The sequence below is a fragment of the Callorhinus ursinus genome, unplaced genomic scaffold (genome assembly GCF_003265705.2).
Source record: "Callorhinus ursinus isolate GAN/ISIS: 27379988/994484 unplaced genomic scaffold, GSC_fseal_2.0 scaffold25, whole genome shotgun sequence".
In the NCBI taxonomy this organism is placed as follows: domain Eukaryota; kingdom Metazoa; phylum Chordata; class Mammalia; order Carnivora; family Otariidae; genus Callorhinus; species Callorhinus ursinus.
In genome coordinates this window covers 24288501-24307408 of record NW_027397087.1, presented here as the reverse complement: position 1 = coordinate 24307408, position 18908 = coordinate 24288501, and the positions used below count along the sequence as shown (strand labels likewise).

The window sequence follows — 18908 nt, the reverse complement described above, 5'->3', positions numbered from 1 at the left end:
ACTGTGTTTTAACCAGACCTTTAGGTGATTCTGATTCACAATAAAGTTTGAGAATTACTATTCTAGCACTAGGGGAAGCCTCTCTTCCCCACCCCAATGGCAAATAAATAAACCTTAGCAAGAGTAAAAGGCTTCTATAGCCAATTTTGTTTTTCATTACACGCCCAAAACTCTCCAAAGTTGTTTTTTTGGCCATTTTTTCCATATAGTCTCCCTTGGGGGATGGGGGGGTGAATGTGTGTGTGTGTGTGTGTGTGTGTGTGTGTGTGTGTGTGTGTGTATACCTTCAAAATCATGTTGAAAACCATCTTTTGAAAAAAAAAAAAAGAAAACCATCTTTTGTTATCCTGATCTCAAAATGCTTCTTCTTGTCTTTCCCACATTTTTCTACTTTAATATCAGTCTCTGCCACCCAGGCTTAAAACATTCAAGTACTTTTGTTTGGCTTCCTCATGGTCAACAAGTCCTATTTTTTAATTTAAAATGTTTAATGTGAGTAAATATTTAATTGTGTTTTCTTAATACAGAAGATATTCATTTTAGAAAAATTAGCAAACACATATAAGCAAAAAAAGAAAAGAAAAACTACTCTTCATCATGTTATGTGGAATGAAATATTAGAGATAACACTAGTGATACTTCACAGTATGTATGTCCTCCTCAAATTTTCAAGGCATCTGAACACAGACATATTTTTGTAAACAAAAATGGGACCATTCTGAACACATTTTTTTTGTTATCAATATATTGTGAACATCTTACGGTGTGGCTGGCTCAGTTGGTACAGCATGCAATTCTTGATCTTGAAGTTGTGAGTTCAAACCCCACGTTGGGTGTGAGCTCACTTAAAAAAATTAAATCTTAAAAAAAAATATATGTTGTGAACATCTTTATGAATTAATATACATTCATCTACAACATTTCTAGTGAACTCATAATGTTCTGTTATATGGCTGAACCAATCCCTGCTTCTTGGACATTTAGATTGTTTAACTATTATGAACTTCACAATCAATGTCTTTGTAACTGAATCTCTACTCCTTTAATAGATTTCCAAATGTTTAAGTCCAATTAGGATTTGACTGTTCCTTCAATATTTTACCCATGGCTTGCTCTCCATTCTCTCTGGTGCTGTCCTAGGTCAGTGAGTATGCTGGAGTAAACCTGCTAACTGATTTCTCTAGAGTTTATTTTCCTTGGAGTATATTGTGTATATTGCCAGATTAAACAATGCTTTCATTATTTCCATCTACCACTAAAAAACTTTAAAGACACTTCTTTAACTACTAAATATCATGAGTTGGTCTAGCATTCAAAGTTTTTCTTATCTATCCTCATTCTATCTATCAGCCTTATCAACTACTAAAATGTAATAATAACCCTCTTTCTATAAGATTTGGTTTGCTCACTCACTGAACTAATTATACCTATGCAAATTATTGTCTAATTTTGTTTCCCTAATTCAAAAAGTCCTCTCCCTTTTTCTCTTACTTCCGGTTTAGCTTTTAAAGTCTACTCAGGGGGCGCCTGGGTGGCTCAGTCATTAAGCATCTGCCTTCAGCTCAGGTCATGATCCCAGGACCCTGGGATCGAGCCCCGCATCAGGCTCCCGGCTCTGCGGGAAGCCTGCTTCTCCATCTCCCACTCCCGCTGCTTGTGTTTCCTCTCTCGCTGTGTCTCTCTCTGTCAAATAAATAAATAAAATCTTTAATAAATAAATAAATAAATAAAGTCTACTCCGATTATGTCCAACTTCCCACTTCAAACTCCCCTCTTTTTACTACACCATTTAAAATACAATTATTAAGAAAAATACAATTATTGAATTTCCTCAGGTCTAAGTTTCACTTTCTTAATATGTAAAATTTTCTAGATTCAGAATTAAACATTTTTTTAATTTAACTTTTTCTTTTTCTTTTCTTTTTTTAAAAAATTTATTTATTTGACACAGAGAGATACAGCGAGAGAGGGAACACAGCAGGGGGAGTGGGAGAGGGAGAAGCAGGCTTCCTGCAGAGCAGGGAGCCCAATGTGGGGCTCAATCCCAGGACCCTGGGATCATGACCTAAGCCAAAGGCAGACGCTTAACGACTGAGCCAACCAGGCACCCCCTTTTTCTTTTTTTTTTAAAGGTTTTTTATTTATTTATTTGTCAGAGAGAGAGCGCAAGCGGGGGGAATGGCAGAGGGAGAGGGAGAAACAGACTCCCAGCTGAGCAAGCAGCCTGATGCGGGGCTCGATCCCAGGACCCTGGGACCATGACCTGAGCCGAAGGCAGACGCTTAACCGACTGAGCCACCCAGGCGTCTCCAGAATTAAACATTTTTAAGAAAAAGATTTTATTTATTTGAGAGAGAGCATGAGTGGGGTGAGGGGCAGAGGGAAAGGAAGAATCCCTCTAAGCGTGGAGCCCAGTATGGGGCTTGATCCCAGGCCCCTGAGATCATGACCTGAGCCCAAGTCAGACACTTAACCGAGTGAGCCACCCAGGCGCCCCTAGAATTAAACATTTGGTGAACATTTAATGCTCTTTTCTTCAAAAGCTATTATTAAATCAATGGCATACCTTACAATTGAGGGTATCTGAGAATCAAGGAAATATACCCTCTTCTCTATTATTTTTATATGCTGACATTGACTTCCCAAGAGGACCTGGTCTTTGATGTTCACTCTATCTCTCATGTTTATTTAGATCAATGATTGTCAAAATTCAGTGTGTTTAACACTTATTTTTTTTTAAATTTTTTTATTGTTATGTTAATCACCATATATTACATCATTAGTTTTTGATGCAGTGTTCCATGATTCATTGTTTGTTCATAACACCCAGTGCACCATGCTGTGTTTAACACTTATATAAGAAGCCTAGGGCGCCTGGGTGGCTCAGTCGTTAAGCATCTGCCTTCAGCTCAGGTCATGATCCTAGAGTCCTGGGGTGGAGTCCCACATCGGGCTCCCTCCTCTGAGGGAAGCTTGCTCTCCCTCTCCCACTCCCGCTGCTTGTGTTTCTACTCTTGCTATCTCTGTCTCTGTCAAATAAATAAATAAAATCTTAAAAAAAAAAAAGAAGCCTGTTAAAATGCATGTTTCTGGAGGCACCTGGGTGTCTCAGTCGGTTAAGTGTCTGACTCTTGATTTAGGCTCAGGTCATGATCTCAGTCATGAGACCAAGCCCCATGGGCTGTCTCAGCCCTCAGTGGGGAATCCACTTGGGATTTTCTCACTCCTTCTGCCCACCCCCTCAAATAAATAAATCTTTTTTAAAAAAAATGCATGTTTCTGGGCTCCAAGCCCAGGAATTCAACTCAACAGAACTGGAGAAAAGCCCAGCAATCCATAGTTTTGACAGGCATCCTAAGTGATTCTGATGCAGGTATTCCACAGGCCATACATTGAGAAACACTCATCTAGAACAATAATCAGATAATAACCACTTGCATTGTTGAGAAGTAAAGTATAGTTGGTAATTGTTAATATGCATATAGTAGGAATTATGACTCATTTAGCTTCTAATTACAATAATGAACCTCTGTAATTATTTATTGAATATCTACAATATGGTGCTTTGGGGCACGGAAGGGAATATTAAGCATGATCACACAGAAGCAGACTAGTGTGGTAGGAATTGTGATGACTGGAGACCACAAGACCTGGGACCAAAACCTGGTCCTGCGTTGACTAATTTTACAAGCTTGGGTAAATTAGTTTACTTCTCTTAACATGAGATTTCACCTTTTGTAAAAGAAAAAAAAGACAGGGAAAAATATTAGTGTGGATGATTTTGCTATGTGGCTTTGCAAATAAAATGGGAACATACAGCAAAGCTCTTCAAATATATTATTATTGTCACTGCCCTCAAATTGGTTACAATATGGTTAGGAAGACAAGACATAAGCATCTACAAATGAAATAAAAATATGACACTCGAGGCAGTATAGGAGGCCTACCATGAAGTGCTTCCCAGAAAGATGAGAATGAAATAACCAAATCAATATAAAATGAATCAGATTCACTACTTGTTATAGTTCCCTTGGAAGACAAGATTCTTTCCAGGTCCAAAAGAAGCAAAAGTGAGGTTTAGCAATCAAATAAAAATCTGAATAAGTGTAAAAAAGTTGTGGCCTAATCAATTATATTATTCTTGAAAAAAAAATAACAGAAAGAGAGATGGTGGTCTGTGTGGAGTCTAGAGAATATCCCAAAATATAGGGGTTTGTCATTGTGTGCTTCAATCACCACCTAGGGTAGAGGTCACCTGAACAGCTGGATGGCCTGATATCTGTCTGGTCCCTTGACAGTTTCTAATGTGGCATAGTAAATTGTGTAGTTGGATGAACTAGCCAGTAAAATCATTTCATTAACTTCTTCTGCAGTGATGCCTTGCTTACTAAGCTGCTTTCAATGATGACTAGCAGCTCACATGTTAAAAGACAAAAAAGAGAATGCAGTGACTTGTCAACATGAATATCTAACTTGTAGCATAAGAAGGTGATGTTTTGATCAAGATGTCCCTCAAGAATTTAGCTCCTATGAATTAGTCCTTGTTGGCTTGGTCAACTCAGGTTGCACTATGAAAAATCAAGCTTCTGGACCTTCTAAACCAAATAGTAGGTTCTGGACCATGGCCGTGATAATACAAATGGATTCACCCAGTAATTTAAAAAACCAGACTATAATATTTGGAGTCAAACTTAGGTTAGAAGCCTGGTCCTCCTCTGTTTCCTCATTTGTAAAACAGGTATGTCTACTTCATAGCATTGTTTTGAACAGTAAATGGGATCATGTATGTCAAGTGCTTATTATGGTGCCTGGCAGTATGTCAGCAATATTGTCTTGGTAGTCTGGAAATCCCCAAATTAGGAGCAGAACAAATATTTGTTGAATGGATGATCAATAATTACCATTGTCACCCTGTAAGGTTTTTTTGGGTGCTCTCTGCTTTGCCTCAAAACCTTTCTCTCTCTGTCCTCTGTAATATCAGAATAATAATATGAGAGTTTCCATAAAGTAATACAGGATTAATTACAGATGAGTGATATAAATAATAGGTGTTTTGTGGTAAAGTGTGACTGTGATTTGTGGGACCCCTGTGGTCTAGGAAAACATTTCAGGATGATTTGAGAGTTGGCCTAGTTCTCAACACAGAGGTCACAAGCTAAAATTCTGACAGGAATAACACAGGCTGGGGTGACATTAGACCAGCCCATCCAAGGAGGGCAGCCTCTACTCAGTTTCAGCCAATTGAGGTTTTGTAGGAACTTAAGTTGGCTTAACCTCTCAGTTTTCACAGAAAATCTGTTACCTAGGTTTTAATTCAAAAGCTCCTGATTGCTGAATATTGAGATTTAATTAAGAAAAAAATTTAACTACAAGTCAAACCAAACATGTCTGTGAGTCTAATTTGGTTTATGAATTACCAGGTTCTGATCAGAGCTTTAAAGACTATGTAATCCTTGTTAAAAGATAAACTGAGGCATATTTAAAAATTTAAAAGTCTCTTTGAGCAAGAATCAATTCAAATCAGGCAACAGATAATAATAATCTAGTAGGTAGAAAAGCTTGGAAGAACTCCACAAAATGACAGACTTTGAGAGGCAAATGGGAGTAGGAACAAGGAAGTTAATACTAGGCAAAAAAAGTAGGTTGGTTATTGCAAAGTTAATTCCTTTAGGAGATGGCAAGAGCCTATCTGGCAAATTACCTAAGTAGGACTGATCAGACATTTCCTCATTGACTGATTGGCTTAAGATTCCATTTCTGAGAGAGTAGAAATTGTAATTGAGTCTCAGTTTGGTGATGTGGGGTTTAGCATTAATGACTCCATTTGGACCGGTTGTCTTTTTTTTTTTAAGATTTTACTTATTTATTTGAGAGAGAGAGAGATAGCAAGAGAGAGCACGAGCAAGGAGAGGGAGGGGAGAGAGGCAGAGAGAGAGGGAGAAGCAGGCTCCCTGCTCAGCACGGAGCCCAATGTGGGGCTTGATCCCAGGACCCTGGGATCACACCCTGAGCTGAGGGCAGATGCTTAACCCACTGAGCCACCCAGGCACCTCTGTTGTCTTGTTTTTTGTTTTTTTACATACCATATAAGAGGAAAAGAGATAAAGGGAAGAAAAAACATAGAAGGGGGAAAGTTTTTGATGATTTGGGGTTCTGAAGGGTAGACCAGTCTGACTGGATGGAGCAGGAAATTCATTTCAAAGGCAAGAGAGAAAAGATTGGAAAAGTGAATTTGTTTTTGTGGAGCACCTTGAATGTTAGATCAAGATACCAGGGATTTAGTCAGTGAGGTACCACTCCTAGTTTTTTAATAAATTAGCGAAATGGATCTTATGCTAGTATTAACGTTCAATAAACGTTTGTTGGGTATATATTTGCTAAACTCCCTGAGGCCCTGTGTTTAAAACCTCTATTACATGTGATTCATTCCTATCTTCAAGAATTAGGGAAGATATTAGGGGTGCCTGAGTGGCTCAGTCGCTTAAGTAGGTCGTGATCTCGGGGTCCTGGGATGGAGCCCTGCATCAGGCTCCCTGCTCAGCAGGGAGTCTGCTTCTCCCTCTCCCTCTACTACTCCCCACTGCTCATGAGAATGTATGTGGGCACTCTGTCCCTCTCTGAAATAAATAAATTCTTAAAAAAAAGAATTAGGGAAGATATTAAATAAATACAATACAGTTTAATAAAGCTTTACTTATTTTAGAGAGAGAGAGAGAGAGAGCATGAGCATGGGGGGAGGGACAGAGAGAGAGGGAAAGAGACAGAAGCAGACTCCCCCTGAGCAAGGAATCCCACCAGGACTCCATCCCAGGACTCTGAGATCATGACCCAAGCCGAAACCACAAGTCCAATGCTCAACTGACTGAGCCGCCCAGATGCCCCTATAATACAGTTGAATAAAGCTACATTAGAAGTATGTAAATGGTAGATATTATATTTTGTCAAGAGACGAAACTAGTGGAGATTTTACAGAAAAGTAGCCTGAGCCATATCTTTAATAATATCTATTTCTTTACATTCAAAAGGAAACTGACACTTGTTACATGCCTTCTAAATGCCTTCAGCTTTATATTTTTAATTTTTTTAAGACTTTATTTATTTATTTGACAGAAAGAGACACATTGAGAGAGGGAACACAAGCAGGGGGAGTGGCAGAGGGAGAAGCAGACTTCCCGCCGAGCAGGGAGCCCAATGCGTGGCTCAATCCCAGGACCCTGTGTCCCAGCAGAAGGCAGACACTTAACGACTGAGCCACCCAGGTGCCCCTAAATGCCTTCTGTTTTAAATACCATTTTTCACTGTTCTCTTTCCCCAAAAGTCAATTTTCTAAGTCCTTTTCTTCTCTGATCCCTTACACAGAAAGGAAAATCCTAGCAAAAAGATGTCTTAAAATTAATTATTGAAAGGGTCTTTTGAGACTAATTTTATAGACTATATAAAATAAATGGGAGAGGCATTCCTCATGGAGGCAATAAAATGTGCAAAGGTGTCAAAGAGGGAAATGATATGTGTGTTTGGGAAGACAACTGCAGCTGAACAGCAGCATACTGTAGTGTAAAGCACATGCTTTGGAGGAAAATTTAACTTTGGATGTTGACTCGGCTTCATACCTGCTTTGTGACTTTGGGCAACCTGTTTAAGTTCTTTTTTTCTTTTTCCTACATTTTTTTTTAAAATAATCTCTACACCGAATGCGGGGCTTGAATTTACAACCCCAAGATCAAGAGTTGCATGCTCTACCGACTGAGCCAGCCAGGTGTCCCACTTTTTTTTTTTTCCTAGATGACAACTTATTTAAGTTCTTTAAGCTTTCATTTCCTTACTAACTGCCAGCTGTTACTGTTATTCTGGTTTTTGTCCTTGAGTTTTTAGAAGATAAAGAAAAGAGAGCCATGAAAGACAAATCTGGCAAGGAAGGCAACAACCAGATCATGAAGCCTTTGTGTTTTACCTTGAGGATAAAAGGATATATATATATATATATTTTGAAGATTTTATTTATTTATTTGAGAGAGATTTTACTTATTTATTTGAGCAAGAGAGAACACGAGTGGGGAGGAAAGGGAGAAGCAGATTCCCCACGGAGCAGGGAGCCCAATGCGGGGCTCCATCCCAGGACCCTGGGATCATGACCTGCACCCAAGGCAGACGCTTAACGACTGAGCCTCCCAGGTGCCCCAGGATATACATATTTTAAGAAGATCACTCCGGCAGTAGTGGGGGCAAAAGGTCAAGAAGTGGGTAACGTGAGACAGAGAGACGAGAACTTGGGCTCTGGCCATAGAGATGGGGGGGTTCATGGGATGGAGATTCAAGATGACTTGACCTACTTGAATGGGAGAGGAGTTAGGTAATTGCTTCCATGGGGTTGTCATTAACCAAGATGGAAAAAGTGGTTTGAGTAGGTTGATGTAAGGGTTTGTTTGGTTTGGGACATGTTGTATTTGGTGTACTGGGAGGAGTTGGTTAGTAAATGTTAGATACGCAATAATAACAACACCTAAAATTTTATAATTACATGTGCCATGTAATATTCTCAGTGCTTTACAAGCACTTTACTTGACTGACATAACAGCACTCTGAGGTAGGTCTTATATTCTCCCCACTGTAAAAATTACCGAAGTGTGGCACAGGTGCCTTAACTTATTCAAGGTTACAGCTGGTACACGGAGCAACTAGGATGTAGGTCTGGGACTTGGGACACAAGTATAGGAAAAGTGCTGACTGTGTGCCGGGCACTGGGGTAGAATTCAGAACAAGAGAGATCTAGGCTTTTTTTTTAATGGAGTTTACAGCCTAGTGGGTCATAGATGTTCGAGAGTAATAAAAACCAACCATGCAAATGAAGAATGGTAAGACAAGAGAGCCAAGGATAAAGACCCGAGGAACACCAATATTTAAAGGATAAAGAGAAGAAAAAGCCCCATGGAAGAGTTGCAGAAGGAGGTGCGGTTAAAAGTAGGGAGGAAAATCAGGAAAATAAGCAAGGTCTTGAAAAATTGGAGAAGGGAATTTTGAGGAGTGTTAATTGACCAAGAGATCTAGTTAGATAAGGATTGTGGGTGTACAGTGGCATTGATAACTAACAGATCTTTGATGATGCTGACAAGAGTAGCTTCTTAGGAATGAGAGGGGTGGAAGCAAATTGCAGTGCATTGTGTGAGGACCAATGGTGAGAGACCATTGCACTGCAATGCTTTCCAGCGGCAGACTGAAGTGAGATGGATTAGAAGTCCTGCAGCAGTGTAAGCAAAAGAAATTTTGTGAACTGGAGTGACAGTAGTGGGAAGGGAAAGATTAAAGGCTCAAGAAAGGTTTTAGGGGAAGAATTAACACACGGTGACTGGTTATGAATAGACAAGGGAAGAAGAGTCTATGATGAATCCACTCTCCATGTCAGGTTACTGGGGAGAGTGATGGTGCCATTATTAGAGACAGGAAGTTAAACATATTGAATTTGGCATGACAGTGAGACATCGAGAAGGCAGTTTATTAGAAGTTGGAAATTTAAAATGTAATTGTTGAAACATTTACCAGGATTGGCTTATGTTGTGCAGCAAGCATTTTCATGTAGTATTACTTGTGTAATATTCTGTTTACAAGCATACACTTCCTAGCCAAATTTTTCATTATTGTAGCATGAGGATAACTTTTATTATACTGGTAGTATCAAAGCTGTGTATTGTTGCTAAGGAAATAATCCTATTAGTTGCTGCTTTTTAAATTTTTAAATTTTATTTATTTAACAAACAGAGAGAGACAGTGAGAGAGGGAACATAAGTAGGGGGAGTGGGAGAGGGAGAAGCAGGCTTCTCACTGAGCAGGGAGCCTGATGTGGGACTTGATCCCAGGACCCTGGGATCGTGACCTGAGCAGAAGGTAGACGCTTAACGACTGAGCCACCTAGACGCTCCTAATTGCTGCTTTTGAATGGATGTTTGAGTATTCATGAAAGGACAGTGATATTTATATATTTTTACAAACAAACACTTATATAGCAATTATTACCTGCCACCTTACAATGTTAACCTAATTTAAATTTAATCATCAAAACAATCCCGTGAGGCAAATATTTTATCATTCTTCTCTTATAAAGAAATATTGAGGTTAGAAAGGTGAAATAATTTGGCCAAAGCTACACAGCTTATACATGGGAGAGCTGGGAGCCAACCCCATGCAGTCTATGATGGTATAAACCATCAGGTTCCCATACATCGGCAAAATACCCAGAATGTGGTAAGTTAAATTTTCAAACAAAATAGCGGTCCAAACTTGTGACATTTTAATACCATCCATTATGAAGCTGGTATGTTATGTATTTATGTTTTTTTTTAAATAAAAAGGTGAGGTGCCTGGTGGGCCCAGTTGGTGCAGTGTGCAACTCTTGATCTCGGGGTTGTGGGTTCAAGCCTCAGCTTGGCTATAGAGATTACTCAAAAAAATCTTTAAAAAATAAAATAAAATAAAACGAAATACAATCTTAAGTGTAATTTTCCCGTGATCATCCTGGTGATTTTTTCACTTGAATTTATTTTTATTTATTTATTTATTTATACAAAGATTTTATTTATTTTTTATTTATTTGAGAGAGAGATCACATGTAGGGCAGAAGGGTAGAGGGAGAAGCAGAGTCCCCGCTGAGCAGGGAGCCTGATGCAGGACTTGATCCCAGGACTCTGGGATCATGACCTGAGCCAAAGGCAGATGTTTAATCGATTGAGCCACCGAGGGGCCCTCCAGCTGAATTTAAAGAGAAAGTGTCATTTGCCTCTAACCATTATAAATAAATTAATTTAAAATATAATTATGAAATTAATTAATCATATAAAATTAACTTTGTATAATTAATTATAAAAATACTGTGCTACACAAAACATGCCACAAGCTAGTCTAATAGCTAGAAATCAAAATATAATTTGTTGACTACACCACCAAAAGAGAACAGTAACTAGCACAGGTGATAGGCAACGTAATGTTTACATATAACTCTTTTAAGAAAGGAAAAAAAATTCATGAGAATCTGCCATCTTTTAATAATCCCATACATCTCATTATAAATGGATGCTTTTAATGATGGTTTTGGAACTACTGACTGTATTTTTGAGCTTATTAATGTTGGAGCAAAACTATAATAATTCATTTGTCAAACTGACAAAGAAGCATACTCTTGACTTATGTAAAGGGTAATAAATTTAAAAAATATACAGAATAAAAAGTATAGGAATTCCAATTTATTATTAGTAATGATACTATTAATACTTATATTCCCTAATTCAGCCTATTCAAACAGGATGCCAAATAGATAAAGAATATCTAGTTAAATGCCACCAGGAGTTTCTAGTTAATGAAATACAAGTTTTTTTCCTCCCTTATTTGCCATATGAATATGTTCTGGAAGTAGATAGTGGTGATGGTTGTACAGCAATGTGCATTTACTAAATGCTACTGAATCGTGTACTTTTGTTTAATTTCAATTTTTTCCAGCTTCATCAAGGTATAAGTTTAAGTTGCATAATGTGTTGATTTGATACACATATACTGCAAAATGATTATCACAGTGGGGTTAATTAACACCTCCATCACCTCACATAATTGCCATTTCTTTTTTGTGGTGATAACATTTAAAGTCCACTCTCTTAGCAACTTTCAAGTATATAATACAGTATTATTAACTATAGTCACCATGCTGTTCATTAGAGCTCCAGAACTTATTCATCTTATAACTGGAAGTTTGTACCTTTTGACCAACATTTCCCTCCCACACACCCCAGCCCCTGATAACCATCATTTTACTCTTTGTTTCTAAGCATTTAGCTTTTTTAAGATTCCATATATAAGCAAGATCACACGGTATCAGATCTCTGTCTGACTTACTTCATTCAGCATAATGTCCTCAGGGTTCACCCATGATGTGGCGAATGGCAGGATTTCCTTCTTTCTCAGGGCTGAATAATATTCTGTTGTATATATAGACATACATACATACATACATGTGTATATATATCACGTCTTTATCCATTCATCCATGGAGGGACACTTGTTTCCATGTTGTGGCTATTGTGAATAATGCTGCAGTGAACATGGGAGTGAAGTTATCTCTTCAAGATCCTGATTTCATTTCCTGTGGACGCATACCCAGAAGTGAGGTTGCTGGATCATATGGTAGTTCTATTTTTAATTTTTTGAGGAACTTCCATACTATTTTCCACAGTGGCTGCACTAATATACCTTCCTGCCAACAGTGCATATGGGTTCCCTTTTCTTCACATCCTTGCCAACACTTATATCTCCTGTCTTTTTGATGATAGCCATTCTAATAGTGAAGATTATGGTTTGGATTTGCATTTTCTTGATGGTTAGTGTCGCACTGTTGGCCCTTTGGATATCTTCTTTGGAAAAGTGTCTATTTAGTTCCTCTGCCTGTTCAAAAATATTTTTAAAATTTATTTTTTATTCAAGTATAATTAACATACAGTGTTATATTAGTTTCAGGTATACAATATAATGATTCAACAATTCCATACATTTCTAGTCTAATTAGAGGATCATATGGTAATTCTATTCTTAACTTTTTTTTAAGATTTTTAAAAATTTTTAAGTAATCTCCACAGCCAACATGGGGCTCTAACTTACAACTCCTAAGATCAAGAGCTGCAAGCTCTACTGACTGAACTAGCCAGGCACTCTGACTTTTAACTTCTTGAGGACCCTCCATACTGTTTTCCACAGTGGCTGCACCAATTTGCATTCCTACCAACAGTGCAGAAAGGGTTCCTTTTTCTCCACAACCTCACCAACACTTGTTATTTAAGTTTTTATTTTAGCCATCCTGATACAAAGTGATATATCATTGTGGTTTTTATTTGCATTTCCCTGATGGTTAGTGATGATGAGTAACTTTTCATGTGTTTTTTGGCCATCTGTATGTCTTCTTTGGAAAAATGTCTATTCAGGTCCTCTGCCTATTTTTAAATTGGTTAGTTTGTTTCTTTGCTGTTGAGTTGTATAAGTTCTTTATATATTTTGGATACTAACCCTTTTTCAGATATATGATTTACAAATATCTTCTCTCCTTGTGTATGTTGCCTTTTCATTCCTCTAATTGCTTCTTTCCTTGTGCACCTCTCGGTTTGATGTAGTCCTACTTATTTGGCTTTTGTTGCTTGTGGTTTTGGTGTCATATTAAAAAAAACATTGGCAAGACCCATGTCAAGGAGCTTTTTTCCAGTTTGCTTCTAGAAATTTTACAATTTCAGGTCCTATGTTTAAGTCTTTAATCCAGGAATACGAGTCTGAAGAACCAAAGTGAGTTACTGAGAAGCCAAACAGAAACCAAACGTGAGCTTCAAAGAAGTTGGGGTGCAGTTCTCTTCAGAGCAGGGAAAAAAGAGAGTGGTAAAGAGGACATATTTTGGGCAGGAGATTTAGGACCGTAAGGATTAAACTGCGGGCATTTAGAAAGGCCAAAGCCTGATCTGCGACAAATTTTTAAAGAATTCAGGAAAAAAAATGCCACAGGCTGTTGTCTTTCCTTTCTGGGGTTTGAAGGTCTTTTCATCTGTTTGATCACTGGTGGCTGTCGCTTGTTGGGACTTTGCTTTCGTTTATTTGGTTGCTGTCGTGCACCACCAGAGACAGAAAAGGAAGAAATAAAAATCTCCCTTCCTTGTGAAGTTAAGAAGAAAGCGGCCTCTTTACATCTTTTCACTCTCCCATTTTCGTCTTAGGGACGGTCCTCAGCAGTCGTTAAGAACTAGCGAGCGAGCCGGCGCTGCTCTGAGGAGATGCGCTCCCGTTTGGGGGCGGGACCAGGGGAAACCCCGCCTTCTAAACCCAATCCCAGCTCTCCGCCGGCGGACAGGAAGCGGCGGCGAGCCCAGCTGCCGGGGAACCGGCCCTCGTGCGCATGCGCGCGCCCCTGGGGAGCCTGGGGGAGGGGGAGGGGCGGGAGGAAGGGGTGCGGCTGGGTCTGCCGGTTGGGCGTCGCGCATCACGTGGTGAGGAAGGAGGCGGAGGTCCCGGGCTCGGGGGAGGGAGGTAGAGAAGAGGGAAGGAGCGAGGGAAGGAACGCGGGGAAGGGAGGAAGGAAACGAACGAGGGGGAGGGAGGTCCCTGTTTTGGAGGAGCTGGGAGCTTTGCCGGCCCCTGAAGTGGAGCGAGAGGGAGGTGCTTCGCCGTTTCTCCTGCCGGGGGAGGTCCCGGCTTCCCGTGGAGACTCCGGACCAAGCCCCTTCAGCTTCTCCCTCCGGATCGATGTGCTGCGGTTAACCCGTGAGGAGGCGGCGGCCGCGGAAGATGGTGTTGCTGAGAGTGTTAATTCCGCTCCTCTCCTGGGCGGCGGGGCTGGGAGGTGAGGCACGACCCCAAGCGCCGGGGACGCCTTGACCACGGCGGACCGCGCGGCGGCAGCGGCAGCGGCGGCCGGGTCGAGCGGAGCCCAGTCGCGCCGCGCGGCGGGCGCGTCAGTCAGCCCGGCCGGCCGGCGGCGCCACTCCGGCGCGCGGCGCTCCCCGCTCCCTATTGTCCCCCGCGCCCCGACCGCGTTCCCTTCCGTGGCGGGCCAAGGAGGCTCCGAGCCTCCGCCGAGGCCTTCCCCGCCCCCCACTGCCCCGGCGGCAGGGGAGGCGGGGGTCGCCTCCCAGAGAAGCAGTGGGGAGATCCGAGTTGCCGGGCGTGAGCCGTGGAACCCAGGCCGGTGGCTCCATACCTCCAACCTGCTCGCCGGGTGCCGGGACGGGCTGCCGCCGCGGGGCTGGCGGTCGTTACCTCCCTCCTTCCGCCCCCAGCCTCTGCCCGGTGGCGGATTCCGGAGCCCGCTCCACCGCGGGGAACCGCCGCGCAGGCTCGTGGGAAGTTGAGATGTCTGCGGCTGGGCTGGTGTATTGTTCTTTACCGGGCGCGGCGATCCAGACTGACCCGGTTCTGCAGAGGGGCCGCCCGTGGAGGGGTAACAGTGGTCCTCTGCTGTCTGAGACGAGTCGCTTCCGCTCTCTTTAGTGCCCTGCCTCTGCCCGAGTGTGTGGAGAGAGCTCTCAGGAGGGTGTGTTTATGGTCAGTGAAAACATTCTGTTGCCCAGGGGAATGGGTTTGGTGGGGAGAAAAGTAAGGCGTTCCGGGATGTTTGATCTGTTTGGATTGGGTCTCTTAGATGGACAAGTCCCTGGGTGACCCAACTTTTTTCTTAAGCTCTCAGGTGGAGTAGACTTACAGCGTAGTTAGTGGGTTGTCAGACGGTGGCAACTCCCCCACCCCGCAAATTGGAGTTAAATTTACTGTAAGCAGATAATTTCTTGATTACTCGTGTTTTGAAGACGATTTTTTTATGACCCTAGGACCAGCTTCATAATTCTGTTGTTGTGTAAAGTGCTTTATTTTAGGTAAAGTTTTTGTCTTGCCCCAAAGTATACTTAAAAACCGCAAAGTTTGTTTAAAATCATTGAATTGAAAAAATTACCGGAATGCTTCCGATGGGACAGTGTGATTTGGTAATTTAGAGAACACTGTATATTTTATGTAGTGTATTGTTTCTGTTCTTTGTCGCTTTAACTTATGATTGCAGAGCCAAGCGTATTTTTGTCCTGAGTTCTACTTAGTCCGAGAACGATGCTTTGTAGGTACACTTTTGTTGTAGTTTGTGGTGTTCATTTGCTAGATGTACATTTTAGATTAAGAGTTCCTAGTAGATGTTTAGTTTAAAGGAGTATCGTGTGCTAAAGACCCTTTATAAGGGCCTTTTATAACATTTGTATTTATGTGCAGAATGTGGCTTCCGACAAATTTCTTCTGTCTCTTACCACTATTTATGATTATAGTCAGGTGTTAGACTCTTGATTTCTATGAGGTACAAAGTAAGACAAACACATGAGGTACTGTAAATTACTGAGGAGTGGTTGTATATAAAATGACCGTTGTTTTTAAGTGTGAAACAATAAGAATATAAATTGGTGTAGCCTGATGGTTGAAGAAAAAGTAAATTAACAGCATAATTTTTGTGGGTTAACACCCTTGGTACACAAAAATCTAAATTCAGAACTTTGGAGTCATTTATAAAGTATCATTTTGCATTAAACATTAAAAGGCTACGTACTTTTTCATGTTTTAGCAGAACTTTAAAATAAAGACACTAAGAAACTTTCATTTTAAAATTAGCATCAAGATTGTAGCCTTTGGGTACTTGGAGATATTTGTAATTTTATTGTAATATATACTATTTTTAAATGAGTCTGAACTATATGGTCAAGTTTGTAAGAAGTTTATATGATGATATGTAGAATAGAATACACTCAAATTGAATATAATTTGTTTTAACATGAAAGAAATGAATATGTTTATGTAGACGAGGAGAAGTTGCAGTGGAAATATGGATTTAACTTTGAAGTATAGACCATTTTTATGTACTTAATAAATGATTTTAGTTGCCTTAGTTGCTTCCTGAAACTTAAACTTTCCTAATGCACACGCATTAAACTTTGATTTCTAGCACATGCCCCAGTCTGTTGTATATGTAGGAAGATACCATAAAATTTGCAGAGTTCAATAAGTGTTTATATAGATATGTATACATAAAATTGCTTTTCTTTATTATTTGTAGCCATATTAGAAATTTATTGGAACTATTCTAAGTAAATATATCCCAAATATTTTTTATGTACATGTGCATAGTACTTTTTAACACAAATATTTTGGAGAGTTGTTGTCTTTTCTCTTTTTAAAAATTAATTGGTATGTTTGAGAGGTCGAAAGATATTTTAGTTCTAGTAGTAAATTCAATCTGACAGTACTTGGGTTTGATGAAATCATACATAAAATGAAGTTTAGAGTCTGTCATGTTTTTTATGTTTAAAAATCTGGCGTAAATCCTTTGTTTTGTACCATGCATTCTTTAGAAATAAGTTTTCTGGAAGTTTAAACAAAAGTATTAAAAGTATTAAAGCTTAAGCTTAAACGATTTCTCTCACTTCTACCAGCAAATAAGGTTCTATGAAGTTAATAAGAGACAGATTTGTCTTTATCTTTAAGGAGTTCTGCCTGTTCATCTTTTTAATTTGAGATCGATAATCTAGTTAATTGTATCATTTTAAGTCCATTCAAGCCATGCCCTAAATTAACTATCTTTTCTGTATACACAGAACCTCTCTGAGTAGCAGGGGTGAGGGAAATGGGCACAGCAGGCACCTCTGTTTTCTGATTTTTTTTTTTTTTAAATAACTTGTTTAAGATCTTCAAGGGTGTTTATTTATTATCTGATTTCTTAAATTTTCCAAAGGATTTGCAGGGTTAAGGAGGGGCGGTAAGGGACATTTCTGTGATGTCTATTGTGTGTCTGATACTGTGTTAGGAGTTTCACTTTTCAACATTGAGAAAGCGGTGGTATTTTACAGTTGAGGAAATAGGCTTGAAGAAATAATTTCTTTAGCATTATCCACCTGCTAAGTGATGAATTAGACATTCACACCCAGGCTAGCTTGACCTCAAGGCCTGAACTTTTTACCCATTGTCCCCTCAACCTTTTTTGAAAGCAATTCACACATTAGGTTAAAGGTGGCCCCTGGGCTGAACCACCTTAGAGATGTATTGTTTGATTCGTAGTGTCTTTAGGTTTCAACTAGTTATCAACATTGAAAAATTGGGAAATTCCTCATAGACTTCTAGGTTTTTTTTTTTTTGGAAGAATTGGAAACCCAGGTTCTTCTGGGCTGCATTCCCATTGTCTGTAGCAGAGTTGGTAGAGCAGTAGCTGTCCTCTTTAGACTGGGCATGTGCTTACTGGTCAGTGCAGTTAGTATCATTCCTAGTGGTAATACACTTGGCCTGCTTCACTCATTTTTGTCACCTGTGTGGATCTTGCGACTATGTTATTTGCATCTCTACCTTGGCTTCATCTTACATAGGTGAATCCAATCTTTTAGAAATGTTTTTTTGACTGTGACCTCTTATCCAACTTTTAATATGTCTTTTAATTATTTTTACAGTAGTCTTAAACCTTTGTTAATAAAAGCTGTGGCATATACTTTTCTTTTTATTTAGCATAAGATTATTAAATATTAAAAATCCTGTTTTCATAACAATTTGAAGTTCTTAAAGAATGATGGTTCTAATTTTTCCAGATCACTTTATGTCAATTTTAGCATATGTGCTGCCGAAGGGAGCACCAGATCACTTTATCTCAACGAGCAAATAAGAAACCATTTCTTTTTCTACTTGGATGAAACTCACAGAAAAAAATGCTTGAGGGTCATGCAAGTAAAAACTTAGGCTTTTTTTTTCTTTTAAGAACAGGTCATAAACATAAACTCTGCCTTTGAAATTCATAAAATGAAATAATGACAATGACAGGTTCAGATATGAGAAGATTCCCAAATAAGTCTCTGGGACCAGACTTGTAAAATTTTGGCAATTTTTCATGGAAGTTTTTTAGGATATATTACACATTTACTGTGCCCTTGAAATGGGCTGACTTCAATCTTTTCTTAAATGATTGAGGTTTAGTATAGAGAACAGCTGTTACTGTTCCGGGCTCTATTGTAGTTTCTGTCCCACCTCCCCTGCCCCTGCCCCCCCCAATTGAAATGAGTATTCTAAATTTATTCTAGGTGATTGTGCTTTTTATTCTTGTATCTGGTTTCAATAGTATTTCCGACTTTTGATTAAAATTCCTGGCTTTCTTGCAAACCTTGAGGATATCACCTTCTAATTAGTTGTTTCTAATACGTTTTCTGTGGGGAAACTAAGAATCATACTTGATACACTTGAATGCAAAGTGGAATAAATAAATTCTGCATCTTTTTGGAATAAAGTACGTGAACTTTAGATACATATATATTTTAAAATTTATTTTTTAAAGTGATGTGTTCTTTTTAAAAGATTTTATTCATTTATTAGAGAGCACGCACAAGTGGGGCGGGGGG

General features: G+C 39.6%; 1 protein-coding gene and 1 pseudogene across 2 annotated transcripts in view; one reads left to right on the top strand and one right to left on the bottom strand.

Moving 5' to 3' along the window:
• The window catches only part of LOC112832848 (ATP synthase peripheral stalk subunit d, mitochondrial pseudogene), a 407341-nt pseudogene extending 392730 nt beyond the window's left edge, over positions 1 to 14611 (bottom strand).
• ADAM10 (ADAM metallopeptidase domain 10) overlaps positions 14152 to 18908 on the top strand; it is a 133300-nt gene continuing 128543 nt past the window's right edge. The window contains exon 1 of one of the 2 annotated variants that reach the window (XM_025883568.2): positions 14152 to 14350. In XM_025883568.2, coding sequence (XP_025739353.1) covers positions 14296 to 14350 — 55 coding nt within the window. In that variant the 5' untranslated portion in view covers positions 14152 to 14295. Of the gene's footprint in view, positions 14351 to 15033; positions 15052 to 18908 lie in introns of those variants that run through there. The other variant, XM_025883567.1, reaches the window with a different exon arrangement.